The following is a 16,135-nucleotide window of genomic DNA, read 5'->3' on the forward strand; positions in this document are numbered from 1 at the left end:
TTCTCTTATTACAAAGTGAATCCAATCAAGAGGACCTGCCTGTCCTGTGGAAAACCGAGACGGAGGGGAGGGTCTCATATCTAGTGTATGTTGGCCTAGATGTCACATTCAGTTTTTTAGCAAGTTTATCAGAGTTCATTAAGAGGCAGATCCATTAAGAACAAGTCCCCTGGATTCAGGAATACAGCACGTGTTCTGTCTCAGCTCATCCTGGCATGACTCCTCCGGGCGGGACCACAGCAAGATCTCCAGGATAAGGAAACTGAAGCAACAGCCACTGGAATAAAGAGCAGCTTTCCAGGATTCAGAGAAACAGTGTCCAGTCTGGCGGCAGCCTACCTGTGGTTAACCCATGAGGAACTACAGTCGGCAGGGCTGCTTTAAGGGTTCTCAGCCAGGAGGGACTCTGAGCCCCGAGGGACACTCGACAGCGTCTGTGGACATTTTGGTTGTCACCACTGGGGGCCGGCGGGTTCCCTGCACTTGGTGGGAAGAGGCCAGGGATGCTGCTAAATCCCACACTGCACAGGGCTGCTCCCCACAACAGAGGATTATCCAGCCAAATGTCACTGTGCCATTTTCAGAATCAACCACCAGGAGAGAGCAAGGAGAACTCTGAATACGTGTAATTGGTAATGTAAGCACAGCCACCTCTTTGTCATAACCAAAGAAATTTCTGCCTTTACAAAGTTTGCAAATACAAACTAAAATTAAAGGGTGAGGGGAGGGTGGGAGGAGTAAAAGCTTTCTTTAGGACTTCCCTGGTGGTCCAGTGGCCAAGACTTCAAGCTCCCAACGCAGGGGGCCTGGGTTCAACCCCAGATCCCACATACCGCAACTTACGATCCCACATACCGCAACTTACGATCCCACATGGCACACCTAAGACCCAGAGCAGCCAAATAAATAAATTAAAATAATATTTTAGAAAAAGCTTTCTTCTACCAGTTTTGCTCCATAGCTGTAGTGCTTAATAGCTAGACAAAAGCTCAGCAAATCAACCATTATCCATTCTGGCACCAAAATCAGAAGGATAAAGAGATTCAAATATCTCCAACGCAAACACGCAGAACAGCATCGGCCTCTAAGGATCTGACAAAGGGCAGATCCAACGTGAAAGAAATGAGCCAACCAGAAGTAAGATGTCATGTTTAGGAAATATTCTCACTTCTGTTGATGTTGTTTTGTTTTCTTTCAAATTAAAACAATGCTTCTCCCCGCTCCCTTAACATTGGTTTTTTTTTTTTCATGCCTTATGACAACCGCTTAGTGACTTGTGAACAAGAAGACTGACCTTCAAGCTATTGATTTAACTACTGCTATGACACTGACCAGAACTTACAGAGCACAGTGCCTGGCATACAGAAGATGTTCAACAAGTGTTCTACAAATGAATAAACAAACAGGAAATAGGACCTACCTTAGCCCTGTCCCATCCATATTTTCAGAATATGGAATAAAGACTTGAGAAGTTTATATGTCAACTATAAACACTGATTTTACTGAAACCTCTTAGTATCTAATCTAGTTTTCTAGAGCAAAAAAAAAAAAAAAAAGAAAATCCATCAACCTACAACAGTCAAGGTCGGGAGCAGTGCTCACTGACGCTCGTTTTTTCCTGTTTCACACACAATACTCCCTGATGATGGCTCCCTCGTCCTCTGTTCACCTTCACTCATGAAGGTGCCCTTCTCATCACAACAGAACAGTGCAACAAGCACAACCGAGACCCCTACTATGTGCAAATGCATGAGCTGTATGAATGATAAAAGTACTACTACTTAAATAGAATCCTTTCTGCCAATATGTTAACTAACCATTTGGTTTCTAAATCCAGGAAGAATCAGCAAATCCAAATTAATCACCCAAGTATCAATTCACCTAGTAAATATTTAATTAGCTATCATGATCATTCTTTTCCCAATTAGTAGCAAACAACTCATATCTGGGGGCTTCAGTGGTAAAGAATCTGCCGGCAATGCAGGAGACACAGATTCAACTTCAGTTCGGGAAGATTCCCAGGAGGAGGAAATGGCAACCCACTCCAGTATTCTTGCCTGAAGAATCCCATGGACAGAGGAGCCTGGCGGGCTAGCCAGCAAGAAATGAAGCCTTTAACTGCCCAGCTGGCAGAGGCCCAAGCCTGAATTGTAATGACTCTTGAGTTAACAACACAGCCAGTTTCTTCTCCAACCTTCCTCAGCAGACTACTGGGGCAACAGGACTAAAATAACCACCCTGGCATGACACTGAGTTCCCCAGACAGAACCTGCCTTGTTCAATTCTAGTATCAAGGACTGGGAGAGAGGGGAAAAGGGCTGAAAAACCACTTCATATCTCCACAGTCTTCACTTGGGCAACAGAGCGCCTTCTGGCCTCACTTCCAGAGACCTTGGAGACTCCCAGGGTGGTGATACACTTCTCTCTGAATCACCATCTCCACCATGTCGCCCCATCCAGGCCGCCAGCACCCCTCACCTGGGCTCCTGCAATAGCCTTTCAACTGTGTCTGCTCTTTACCCCCACCATCCAACATGTTTCATATTTCTCCCTGCTCAACACCCTCCCCTGGCACCCTCACACACTGAGAATAAACCCTTCAGTCCTCACCACGATCTACATGTGCTGCCTGTCTCCTCCGACCTCCTCCCCAGCTCTCCTCTGGCTCACTCCACCAGGGCACACAGGGTCCCCCCGCCACGGCCTGAGCACAAGCTTCCTGCACTTCCTGCGCCCTGTACATCCCTCCAGGATTCACAAGGTCCGCTCTCTCACTTCCCTCAGGCTTCTGCTCAAATATCACCTCTTCAATAAAGTCCCCCTAGGCACCCTATTTAAAGGAGCTGTACCCTTTATAGAGAAAAGAACTCAAAATTAAGAAGTGAGGGCCTTGGCTGTCAGGGACCTAAAACACAAGAGAGTACACAGGAAAGAAATGGACAGTGTTTTGAGAGGGCAAGACACACGGTGAATAACAAAGTCCCCTTTGTGAAACTCCAAAAGGACTGATTTTGACGTTTCATTTCCACGGGATGCTCAAACAAGGCCACCCTATATACTATTTTCCAGAATGTAAAGCAGAGTGAAAAAGATGTGTTAATTGGCCAGAATAAAGTAGTAACATGAACCAATATTTTGGGTGGGGCTGAGTATCAAGAGACCAGCTGGAGGCTCCTGCCCACCCAGACACAGCCTCCTGCTGACAGCGACATTAACTCTGGACAAAAATACCAAAAGAGCATTACAAGACACCAGAGTGAGCAGAAGGCAACACATTATGAAGGGGAGCCAAAATTTAGGAAGGAATTACTGACACAGGGAGAATCACCACTGCCTTCACCTTGAGCATAGACCAGAGCTGGTACCAAGAAGGATAGCTTAAACTTGCATATAGCACCCAAGCTGCTCCGGCCTGACGAATAAGAGGAAAGAGCTTGGGGCAACCACAACTCCTGGAAGAAAGGGGTTGCAGGACAGAGAACCAGATAGGAGAGCTCCAAGTTCTGTGTATCAACCGCCCAGTCTCCAGAACCATGGAGTCACCCCAGAACCATGTATTCTTTCTGCTGTTCACAAGCAGACCAGCTACAGACAAGAAGACTGAACTAACATTTGTGTTGCCACCCAAGAGAACTTGCAGTCTGAGTCCAACCAAATTAACTTCCCGCTAAAACTAAAAGCTCCACGCTTCTCAGAGGAACAAAACAAAATCCACAGTCTTCGCAACATTCACAGTTTTAATACAAAACTGTTTGCTGTACAAAGGACCAGAAAAACATGACCCCCAATTACAATAAATACTCAACCCATACGCTGGAATTAGCAGACCAAGACGTTAAGCAGCGAACCTAACTGCGCTCACTGAAGTGAAGCAGGGACTTCCTGGGTGGTCCAGTGGTTAAGAATCCCCCTTGCCATGCAAGGGACATGGGTTCGATCCCTGATCGGAGAACTAAGATTCCACACTTCTTGCAAGGAGCAAGAAGCCCGTGTGCCGTAACTACTGAGCCCTCGCGCTCCAGAGACCCTGGGCCACAACTAGTGAGTCTACGCACAGCAACGAAAATGCCCACGTGAACCAGTGAAGACTCCACGTGCTGCAACTGAGACTCAAGGCAGCCAAATAAGTAAAATACATTTTTAAAAAAATTTTTTAAATGAAGTGTATTCAGAATGGGAAAAAAAAAAAAAAACAGGAAATCTCAGGAGAGAAACAGAAACTAATATTTTTAAAAACATGGAAATTCTTAAACTGGAAAACACAGTATCTGAAATTTAAAACTGACTCAATAAGGAGCAGTGTAGACACCAAAGTCAGTAAACGTGTGAAATTATCAAAGATTAAAAATGATTTTTCAACAATGAACAGAGCTTCTAAAAACTGCAAGACAGTATCAAAAAGCCTAGTATAGTATAATAGACAAATAAATTTGTAAAATATTTTTTAAATGCCTATTATACACAGAATGAAGTCTCCAAAGAGGAAGAAAATATCTGAACAAATATTGAACAAAAAATTCCCCAAATATAATTTTAAAATACATAAATTACTAGATTTAAGAGCCTTGTTGTTGTTTGGTCGCTAAGTGTTGTCCAACTCTTTGTGACCCCATGGACTGTAGCCCACCAGGCTCGTCTGTTCATGGAATTTCCCAGGCAAGGACACTGGAGTGAGTTGCCATTTCCTTCTCCAGGGGGTCTTCCTGACCCAGGGATCGAACCCACATCTCCTGCACTGGTAGACGGATTCTTTATCACTGAGCCACCTGGGAAGCCCTTAAGAGACTAAGTGAACCCCAATCAGAACACAAGATCAGAGAAAATCATGCAGGGGCATATCACAGTCAAACTGCTGAAAACCAAATGCACAGAAAAACTCTTCAAAGTAGCCAGAGAAAAATAACACATTACCTATGGGGAAATAAATATTTGAGAAATCACTGACTATCATTACAAACAACGGCAGCCAGGAAACAGTGGAAAATCTTTAAGATGCACGAAAGTGCTGACTCCGCCACCTAGAAGGGAGCTTTTCAAAAGACAGGCCTTCAAATCCCCTGGCCCAATGCCACCCTCCATTTGACTTCCATTAAACATTCATGTCATTCCACTCAAGGAGCTAAGTAACCCAATTTGACTGCTCACGAACAAGCAAGAAACAGAAAGATGCCTCTGGTGCAGCCATCCCTACCTTCCAGGTGAGAGACCCACTGCCGCTGGTGGCACGCACCCCACCACCTCCCTGTGGGCAGTGCCGTCAATTCGCCCAGGCCCCACCCGATCTCAACTGAAATTCTCTTTACATAAAGCATTCCGGGCAGGAGGGTGGCAGTGAAAATCACACTTGCTCTCAGCCAGACCCAGAGGAGCTTCCCCCATGCTATGTACGTAATAGAAAAGAAAGAGGGATTTCACTATAAACCCCAGGAGGTACCCCTGAGACAACCCTGCTCTCTACTTGAACACCTAGGGCGCAACAGACTTCACAGCCCATAGACAGACAGCATTTGTGCCCGCTGCCCTGATGGCACCCTGAGCAGAAGAGACCCACAGGCTGCCCAACATTTTCTGAAGCAGCAAGGAGGCTCCTGGTTGATTCTTTTAGCTCAAATCATCTTCCCTGAAGGAATGGAACCTGAAAGACTGCCTGGTCATTTTACAGAGATCTACTGTTAACTGTAGCAAAATGAACAAAGAGGTCACGTCTGCATCCTCGGTGGAGAACCCACTCTGAGATGGCTCCTCTCGCTGCCATCTCCCACCGTGGAGGGCTGCCCTCCCTGCCAGCCCTGATAGCCCTGTGCCCCAGAGCGCGGCAGCTCAACTGCTGTCCAAAAACCCTGCCTCGCTTACATACTAGCAGTCCAAATATTTAGAGAATGGGGTGAAATTTGCCAGCTTGAAAGAGTTTCTCCTTTTTTCACAGGAACTAGGAAAAAAAAAAAAGTGTACCACTAATACGGACAAGCTATTCAGAGCTGCCCCCGGTCTGGAAAGTTTCTGGCACTTTCTGACTAAGCATGGTATTGCTGCAATGAGTGGCTCGGTAATCAAAGAGAAAGACTTATTTCCCACCAGAGTTAAAAGGAAGGATTAGTTTTGGCAAGTTCTCTGATGCACTTCAGTCACTGTTAACTGTGGCGGCATCAGCTTCTCCACATCCCTAACAAATTTAGAGAAAACTCAGGAAAATGGGAAACACAAGCTGCTTTGCTAATGAGCAGCATCTACCTTTCACAGAACGATTTTTTTTTTAATTTCGATGACATTCAAAAAGTTGTAACTAGGAAAGAAAAAATGTGAAAGGTATTTGGGAAGAAGTCTATAAAGAAATCTCCCCGTTTACGAAGCTTTCTTAATATACAAGATAAATTCTGAGATCAAAAGTTTGCAGAATCCTACAGTCTTTGAAGAGTCTCTGATTATAAATTCAATTAAATAAAATACAAGAAAAGATTAGCAGCAGTATGAAGAAAGTAGTGGCATTTATAAAAAAAAAAAAGAAAACACAGATTTGTACAAGAGAAGAAAGGTAGTAACAGTTATGACACAAGGGAAATTAAGTCATAGGTACAAGGAGATTTATCAGTGAAGTGAGTCCTTAACATAAGCAGAACATCCATGCTGACTTCCATCTCCTTTGACATGAAGGAATAAATAGGAATCAAATAATCATTGGGCACTTTTCCAGTATATTAAAAAGCAGAGACATTACTTTGCCGACAAAGGTCTGTCTAGTCAAAGCTATGGTTTTTCCAGTAGTCAGGTATGGATGTGAAAGTTGGACTATAAAGAAAGCTGAGTGCTGAAGAATTGATGCTTTTTAACTGTGGTGTTGGAGAAGACTCTTGAGAGTCCCTTGGACAGCAAGGAGATCCACCCAATCCATCCTAAAGGAAATCAGTCCTGGGTGTTCATTGGAAGGACTGATGCTGAAGCTGAAACTCCAATACTTTGGCCACCTGATGCAAAGAACTGACCCATTGGAAAAGACCCTGATGCTGGGAAAGACTGAAGGTGAGAGGAGAAGGGGACGACAGAGGATGAGATGGCTGGATGGCATCACCGACTCGATGGACATGAGTTTGAGGAAACTCCAGGAGTTGATGATGGACAGGGAGGCCTGGTGAGCTGCAGTTCATGGGGTCACAAAGAGTCTGACACGACTGAGCGACTGAACTGACTACTTGTATTATTTTAGTGAAAAAAAGGGAAAGTCGCTCAGTCATGTCAGACTCTTTGCGACCCCATGGACTATACAGCCCATGGAATTCTCCAGGCCAGAATACTGGCATGGGTAGCTTTTCCCCGCTCCAGGAGATCTTCCCAACCCAGGGATTGATCCCAGGTCTCTGACACTGCAGGCGGATTCTTTACCAGCTAAGCCACCAGGGAAGCCCAAGAATACTGGAGTGGGTAGCCTATCCCTTCTCCAGTGGATCTTCCTGACCCAGGAATCAAACCAGGGTTTCCTGCATTCCAGGTGGATTCTCTACCAACTGAGCTATCAGGTAAGCCCTGTATTATCTTAGATTCCTCTTTAATCCTTTAGTCAAAGGAGTTAATTAACTTATCAAAGATCACAAAATGACTACTTAATCCTAGGTCTCTATCGTGCCAAAACTCATACTTTCCCATTTACCACAGGGCTGCTTAGAAAACATTTCATGTGAATTAGCTCCTCAATGCCCTTCAAGGCAAATTCTTCCTAAAAATGACTCTTAAGCAAGCATCTAGCAGTGATGGCTCATCAGACTTTGGCCCTTCTTTGCTACCTTTTCTGGAAAGTACCTGTGCCGCACGGTAAACTGTTGCCATATGGCTTGAGACTTGTTCTAAGGCCTCACATTTAAGAGAAATGGGTAAACTCCCACTAGATGGACAAACTTACAACAGAAGGTGGATATAAACAAAGTACTCAGAACTAAAGCTCTATCCTGCATATTTGGCTATTACTTTTCCTGTAGAATACGTCATCCTAACCATAACAGAGAAGAGTTTTATGAGAATGAAACTACAGAAAAGGTCCAAGGTCTCCAACTCCCAAAATATCAAACCCAGAGGCCAGTCTCCCAGAGGACTTGCAGACAATCCTGTGAAATGAAGCAGGTCTCCTTCCTAAACCCTTTGGGAGGTGATTAAAACCACAGCTCCTGGAATCAGGCAGACTAAAGCTCAGCTCCTCCACAAATGCTAATCGTGACCTTGGGCAAAATAATTAACATGTACAAGCCTCAGTTTCCACAGAAGAAATCATATTAGCTCATTACTGTTACTGTAAGTTCTATAAACTCTAAAATTATGACTGCTTCTTAAATGTCAGCTTTTCATCATCAGTCTCATCATCAGCCCCTTTGTAAGGACAGAGAAGATGTCTACGAGGTCAGTGACAAGGTTTTGTAAACCTTCAAGGGGCCAGTGTCAGTCTCCCTATGGGAATGTCTTAGGGGCCTTTGGAAATAAGCAGCAGAGAACCGGAAAGGCTTGAAAGAACTGAAATAGAAGCAAGGGGAAATTTTCATGGGGAAAGAATCTGAATAAGTTTAAAAAAAAAAAAAAAAACAAAAACACAGCATCTTTACGGGAAAGAGATCATCAAGAATGAACTACCCTCTGGTGCGGTAAACAAACCGCTCACGGCTCTATCATTACCATGATGGGGACCCCAATGTCAGGCCACACCAGGTCCTCTGACGGCAGCTTGGGAGAATTCCACACCACCACGACCTTGTTCAGGTAAGGGAGGCCGTTCAGCCTCTCTAAGGAGTTCATGAGCACCTCCTCCCGCTCGTAAGTCAACATTACCACCGTGAACTGCTCCCGAGGGACGTTGCCTCCCAGCGCCGCCTGAAACTCCTTGCCGGAGCCCCCGGCCCCGCCGCCAATGGGCCGGAATCCGGTCCCTGAGCCCAGGAACTTGGCCTCCGAGGGCAGCACGGGGTCAAAGGGCGTGTGCGGGAACAGATGGAACGGCCCCGGGGCGGAGTTCCAGCTGCGGTAGAGGTCGGCGACGGTGAGCGTGAAGTTGCGCAGGTACTTGGGCGAGGCGTAGGGCGGCTCGGTCTCCACCGGGCCCAGGTCCAGGTCCCCGGTGTCCGCCATGTTGGGGTCCGTGCCGGCCGCCTTGCCCGAGCGATGCGGGATCTCGGCCGCCGCCTCCTCCCGGATGGGAGCGGCGGGGATCTGGATGCGCGTCCGGATCACGGCCAGCACGGTGCTGAAGATACTGTCCGTGGTGGAGAAGTAGGTCTCCCAGAGGAAGCGGCCCTGGCGCCGCATGGCCAGCAGGTCGCTGTCCGAGAGGCTCCGCAGCAGGAAGTGGACCTCAGTGACCCGCGGCTTGGGCACCACCAGCGCCGCCTCGCTCCACTGCAGCACGTCCTGGTAGGGCAGCTGCACGTGCTCGCCCAGCACCACCGGGACAGCCCCGACCTCCAGGGCCTCGAAGAGCCGGGCGGCGCACCCCGAGGAGACGAGCAGGCGCGGGTCCCCAGGCGTGATGATGAGGGCGAAGGTGGAGAGCTTCAGTAGCTCCAGGCGGTCCTCCCGCTCCCCACACAGCGCCCACTCAGTCGGCAGACTGGGTCTCGGCTGGTTTTTGCAGGTAAATTCCACCAGGACCTGATCGAGCTTGCTGTCCTGGACGGCCTTGAGGGTGGCGATGATCCGATCATCGTAGTCAGCCGGAGGGTCCCCCTCCATCTCCTCCTCAAAGGAGCGGGCCTCCTGAAGGCTGGATCTCAGCGACTCGATCTTCTCGCCCTGGAAGGTGAAGAGGTATTTCCGCTTCACCGGCACCTGTGGTGGGATTTCCATGAAGTTGGGCTCCGACATGGCATGGACTAGGGGCGACACCACCAAATCAAAGCCAGGCCGGTACTGGGCCGCATAGAAGGTAGACTGGGCCACCATGGCCCGGCCTGTGCTGACGTTGTACAGTAAGTTCTGCGTGTCCGACTTCCGAGACAGGCTGAGGATGACGTGGTTGTGGCCGTCCGCCCGCCAGTGCGGGAGGGACGACAGCTGCTTCTCCAGGTCGGCGGGCCGCAGCACAGCGGGCTCCTGCATCTCCCCAACTAGGATCACATAAAGGCAGGCGATGTCCGCATTGTCTGTGACATAAACGTTGGCTCGGGCCGTGGCCTGGAAAGCCTGCTTGACCAAGGGATCCAGGTAGCTGCCAAAGGCGAACTGGTCACTGTCATAAACATAGACGGGGAAACCAGAGGTCAGAGGGCACCGGGAATAATCAAAGCAGTTGTGCAGCCGGCAGCTCCGCTGGGCCTTGGGGGGCGGGAGGCCGGCATCGTCCTTCTCCGGGAGCAGGCGGATGGGCAGGGAGAGCTTGGGCTGGTTCTGGGCCATCAGCTCCTTGTAGGAATGCTCTGTCTGGCTGATGACGTTCTTGAGCTGAAGCAGGTCCTGCTTGGCATTCTCGATGCTCTTCTTGCAGGCCTCGATCTTCAGGTTCAGCTTGGCGATCTCACTGTTCAGCTCCTGCCGCTTGGCTTCCAGCTGCAGAAGCTCCTCGCTCACGGACTCGCGGATGCGGCAGAGGTCCAGCACGTGCTTCACCTCGCAGAGTTCGCTGCCGGCCCGCGGGCCGAAGATGCGCTTGCCCGCCTCGTCCGCCTCGTCCAGGGTGGTGAGGTAATAGTGAGCGATCAGGGGGAAGAACACCAGGATGATGAACAGCGTGAAGCTGAGCCACGTGAGCCGGATGCGGTTGGACCAGCGCAGCATGCAGGTCTGACCTCCGTTCCCCGCGCCCCCATTCCGCAACATGGTATACCCCGTCATGAGTCCCCCTGCGGCCCCTGCCCGCGCTGGTCACGTCGGCTCACTCGCCATAACCGCGGGTTTCTAGTGGGCCAGGCTCAGCCTCTTCTCAATCAACACGTTTTCCCGAGAGTCAGTGTGCTCCCTGGACAAGGCACCAAGTAGAATGGAAATTTCATCTTCCTCAGCTGTGACTGAAATGGTCTCTGACCCGACTCCGGCAGATTCTGAGTTCTAGCTGAAGGCCAAAGAACATGTCCTTAATCTCTATCAAACGGCGGGCGGTACCACATTGTTGTTGAGGTGGGAGGGAGAAGGCCCCTGATGGGGGAGCAGGGGAAAAATACCCTGGAATCAGACAGGCCTCCTCAACTGCCATAGCTCTTGCTCCTTGGGTTCGCTGACCAACACATACGCATAGTTACTATTCAGTTACATGGTAGCTGCTTAGAAGAGAAATAAATGCCAGCCTCTTACTGGTGTCACCGCCAACATTCAGGCCTGCGAAACAAAGAGAAGCCTGTCAGTCCTGAAGACCTTATGCTCAACAACCTTGCTCCCCCACTTCCGAAACTTTCTAGAAAATGCCTAAATCTTTAAGATGGAACAATGGTTGGATCGCTGGTGTGTGCCTCGCAGAACATTTTAAATCCAATACAGGTTTTATTTTTTGGCATGGATATTGTACTTGGGAGTTATTAATAGTAAGAGATGGATTAGGTAAGTGTCCAAAAGCAGTTTCACTGTTCAGACACACCCACTTGCTTCCTATTAGAGCCCTATAAAATGATTAGCAGCTACATTCAACAGAGGGCAAAAATGTTCATAACAATTTGTTATTCGAGACTTAGGCATTGTTGTGAGACAGAGAAATACCCTCCTATCTATGTTCATTCCTGACAGGAAAATTGCCTCTAAGTATTGGGGAAAAGCAAAAAAAAAAAAAAAAAACCACCTCTGTGAGGAGGTGTTATTTGTTATATTCAGGCTCCATTTGTTATATTCAGAGTGGTGGAAAAGAGCTGAAGAGAACTCTCTGGATCTTCACCCAGCAGTGGGTGTAGTAATCCAGAGACAAAATGTATTTCACAGTTTGCTTCTCATTTATCTTCTATATAAATAGTAACTTGGTCTTTCAGAAAGAACACTGTACTTAGAAATGGGGGTATTATTTCTTATCTTTTACAGAGATTTGCCATGAGATTTTAGGCCTCAGGTTTCTAATCTCCCAAAACAGAAATAAATGTGTGGAGATAACAATACATTGTGTTGCTATGAAAATAAAGGACGATATTTTAGGTTAATAAATCTTGAACCAGCATTCCCAGTCCTTTTCTCTTACCAAACTTTACTATCAGAAGTTATAAAAGTTTTGCACTTGCTTTCTCCTCAATTTCAATACATCTAGAAGTAAATTTATAATGTTCTGTGCCAAAAATACCCCCAATTTCCTTCATTCATTTCCTCCAAAGAGTATTCATCGTACTCTTTCATGTCTAAGACATGCTAAGTATAACTGTGGGAGAAGTTAGGATGTAAAATAATCTTTGACCTCAGGGAACTACTAAAAAGACACAGACAAACAGCAAGGATACTACCACAAGACAGTGTAAAATGAGGGGTATTTTATGGATGCTCACTCTCTCTAGCGTCCACCTTTGCTAACCATGTATAACTATTAAATGTCTGATAGAGTCATCTATCCTTTTAGATAATAACAGAAAGTGATGACAATGTTACTAAGAGGTCTGAGTAAGTAGACCATGAGATAAGGACAACAAAACCCAAATAATAATCAATCATGGAAAAAACCTAAACTTGGGTAATTTAGTTTAGCAGCTTACCAGATATTCATGTAGGTCAATATTTCTAAAGTATTATCCTTTTAATTCAAATGTTAGAAATCTCCTTTTTTGTTTTCAAAATAAAAAAATGTGCTCTGTGTTTTTTGAGCAAATCCTAACAAAGAAAGACTGGGGTGGAGGAAAAAAAATGGCATAATCCAGGCAACTCGGCTGCTCCAGCCCCTTCTTACCATGTGGCTCAGGTCCCTCCTCTCTCTGACTCACGTAGCACTGCACTTCGCTGGATCATCTCCTGAAGGAGTGAACTCCAGGGCTTGCTCTCCTGATAGAAGACAGAGAGGTGACAAGCAATTAGGAAAACACTCAATACTGAAGAATTTATTTACTGTCCACTATGAAAAGGTTTCTCATGTATACAAGGCAATCATAGAATTTATTGTTCAAATGGAGACAGTATTTTAAGTGAAAAGGGGTCCTATCAATAAATACACTTGGACAATAAGCATAAATTGGCACTCTCAAAGGCAAACCATCCAGCTATATGGTTACCTGTTTATGTGCTCCATGAGTGAAGAAACCAAAACACTAAAATGTAGAAAAGTTCTTACCTTTTAGAAGTATATACTGAGATATTTACAGACGATTTATCTGGAATTTGCTTAAAAATAAATAGGACAAGGGTGATGGTGAGAACTCTGGGGAATCAGTGAAACAAGATTAGTCATGACCAGACTGCTGTTGACACTGAATGGTAGGGAGATACGCGGGTCTGCTTTTTATGTGTTTAACATTTTTCATATTAAAACTCAAAAATAAACTATACAGAGTCTAAACAAAATGTCTTTAAAAAGTCATCTGGAGACTGACTACACAATCTCCTATTGCTAGCACCACCAACTTACAGTGAACAGAACTGGAACAAGAAACAAATGTCCTGATGGAAACCAGTAATTCAACATTGACTCTAAAATTTCTGTCCCCATCAACTTCCATCTCTTTTACTGGAATTAGGCAAAAGTGTCATCAGTGCTCTGAAGCATGAACTTTCTTTCCCAAACAGCTAAATCCATCATTTCAAGCACAGAAGAAAACCAAAAACACTTAGAATCTCTCCTGCCATTCTCTGGAACATGACAATGAAGGTACTAGGATCTAGAAATAAATGTCCCATGAAACACTGATCAGGAGCAGTCTCCTCATCGATGTAACTTCACACGCAGTACACACGCCTCACTGCTTCTGTCATCTGCCACAGCACTGAATGCCCAGCTTGTCAGCCTGCACCCTACGATGCATTCTACACACAGCAACCAGAAGCATCATCTTAAAATCTGAGTGAGACCATGGCTGTCCGTTCCTCAGAAATTTTCAGTGCTCTCCCACTGCACTGCCAGGACCTTCATAACTAGCTCCTGAAAGTGAAAGTCGCTCAGTCGTGTCGGACTCTTTGCGATCCCATGGACTATACAGTATCACCTATCTTTCCCAACAAAACCTCATTCTTGTGGGTAGGAACCTTGTCTGCCTGGAGCACTGCCGCATCACCAGGTCTCAGCACAGTGCCAGGCACATGGTTAGCATCTCTGTAAACATCTGTTAAATAAATGAATGATATCACCGATCACTTTCCCGCTCTACAAACTCTCAACGCTCCCTTGGTTGCCCGTGACACTGTATTCTTTATTCCACCCATCTCCCTGACTCTTCCCTTTCTGCTTTGCTGGCACCACTGGTGGTCCTACATCATACAGAAAGTGCCCCCCCAAGGCTTCTGACGTCATCTGGTAATGAATCCATCCATTCAGAAGGCTTCAACCCCCAAAGTTACTACTCCCACCCTAGCCTTTCTGCTCTGCACTAGCAGACCAGCATTTCCAGCTCCCAAAAGAGGCGACAGAGAATGAGATGGTTGGATGATGTCACTGACTCAATGGATATGATTCTGAGCAAACTCTGGGAGATAGCGAAGGACAGGGAAGCCTGGCGTGCTGCTGTCCGTGGGGTCGCAGAGAGTCGGACACAATTTAGTGGCTGATCAACAAGGCTACCTCCTCTAGCACACACCATGGCCACTTCATGATTCCAAGTATTCCCTCTTTCCAAAAACTTTCAAATCTGCCCATGATGCTACATTCTTCCCCTTTTGCAAACTAGAAACAATGTGATATACAGGAAAGAGTACAGACCTCCTGTCCAGACCTGGATCAAATCACAGCTTAGCAAGCTCTTAGATGGTCACTTAACCATAATGAGCTGCAGTTTTTTCATAAGTAAAACACTCATGTTCAGGATTGTTACAAATATTAGATAGTGAGTAAAAATCACCCTACACAGAATCTCAATTTTATAGTCTATTATTGGCTACAAGTCCTGGAGTTATTTTTAGATCTGCCAAACTGTATCCAATCCTTTTTATAATAATTACTATGGTAATAATATATTTATAATAATAATTTACAATGTGTGCATTTATCCCTTCCTTTTATTCTACCGTCTTCACCCTAATACTGGACCATAACAAACCATTATGCCTAACCTCAATTCCCCATCAGTTTATCCTGTGCATTACTCTGAATCAGAGTAACGATTCAGTAACTCTGCATTACTCAGTATTTTTTTCATCTAATAATGCTTTAGCTTGAATAATTGCAACTGATCTGATTTTCAGTTCACCACACCATTCTTCTGCTATATCTGGTTAAAGGTTAATTCCACCCAATAAATGCTTAAATTCAGGTTTTATACATTTCAGTTCTGGAATGTCCATTAAGTCCTTTGTTAGAGATTCCATTTCTCTATTGAAATTCCTCATCTATTTATTTTTTCCATCTTCTCTTCTATTTTCTTTAGCATATTTATAAGAATAAAATTCCTTATCTAATGTTACTGTCTGGGGCACCTGTAGACTTTATTCTACTATTTTTCTCTTGATTGTACATCCTGTTTACCTGTTTCTTTGCAATCTTAGGATTTTTTTTTATTGTGTGCTGGACACTGTTTAAAAGTACTATAAACATAGTAGTAAATACAATTTTCCCAAGAGATGGCACATTTTCTGTCAGGCAGTCAGAAGGAATATAATTATGTACAGATTCTCATTATCCCTAGAAATACTTTTTGCCTTAAAGTTTACTCTGGCCGATATTAGTATCAGGCACTCAGCTTTTAAAAAAATTTTGTTGTTGTGATAAAACATATACAACATAAAACTGCCATCTTAATTAAGAGTATAGCCTGCAGCATTAATTACAGTCAAAATGTTGTACAACCATCATTACCATTTCCAAAAGTTTTCCATCACCTCAAGCAGAAACTCTACAACCAGGAGGCAGTAACTCACCTCCCTGTTCCCCGTTCAGTTCAGTTCAGTCACTCAGTCACGTTCGACTCTTTGCAACCCTGCAGACGGCAGCACGCCAGGCCTCCCTGTCCATCACCAACTCCCGGAGTTTACTCAAACTCAAGTCCATTGAGTCGGTGATGCCATCCAACCATCCCATCCTCTGTCGTCCCCTTCTCCTCTCACCTTCAATCTTTCCCAGCATCAGGGT

General features: G+C 45.7%; 1 protein-coding gene across 5 annotated transcripts in view; it reads right to left on the reverse strand.

The window, feature by feature from the left end:
• Positions 1-16,135, reverse strand: part of EXTL3 (exostosin like glycosyltransferase 3) — a 125,189-nt gene that overhangs the window by 28,019 nt on the left and 81,035 nt on the right. For all 5 annotated transcript variants that reach the window (XM_061132682.1, XM_061132680.1, XM_061132677.1 and 2 more), the window contains 2 exons: positions 12,815-12,906; positions 8,653-11,280 (listed from right to left, as the gene is read on the reverse strand). In XM_061132682.1, coding sequence (XP_060988665.1) covers positions 8,653-10,800 — 2,148 coding nt within the window. In that variant the 5' untranslated portion in view covers positions 10,801-11,280; positions 12,815-12,906. The remainder of the gene's footprint in view (positions 1-8,652; positions 11,281-12,814; positions 12,907-16,135) is intronic.

Source organism: Dama dama, chromosome 29 (genome assembly GCF_033118175.1).
Source record: "Dama dama isolate Ldn47 chromosome 29, ASM3311817v1, whole genome shotgun sequence".
NCBI lineage: Eukaryota > Metazoa > Chordata > Mammalia > Artiodactyla > Cervidae > Dama > Dama dama.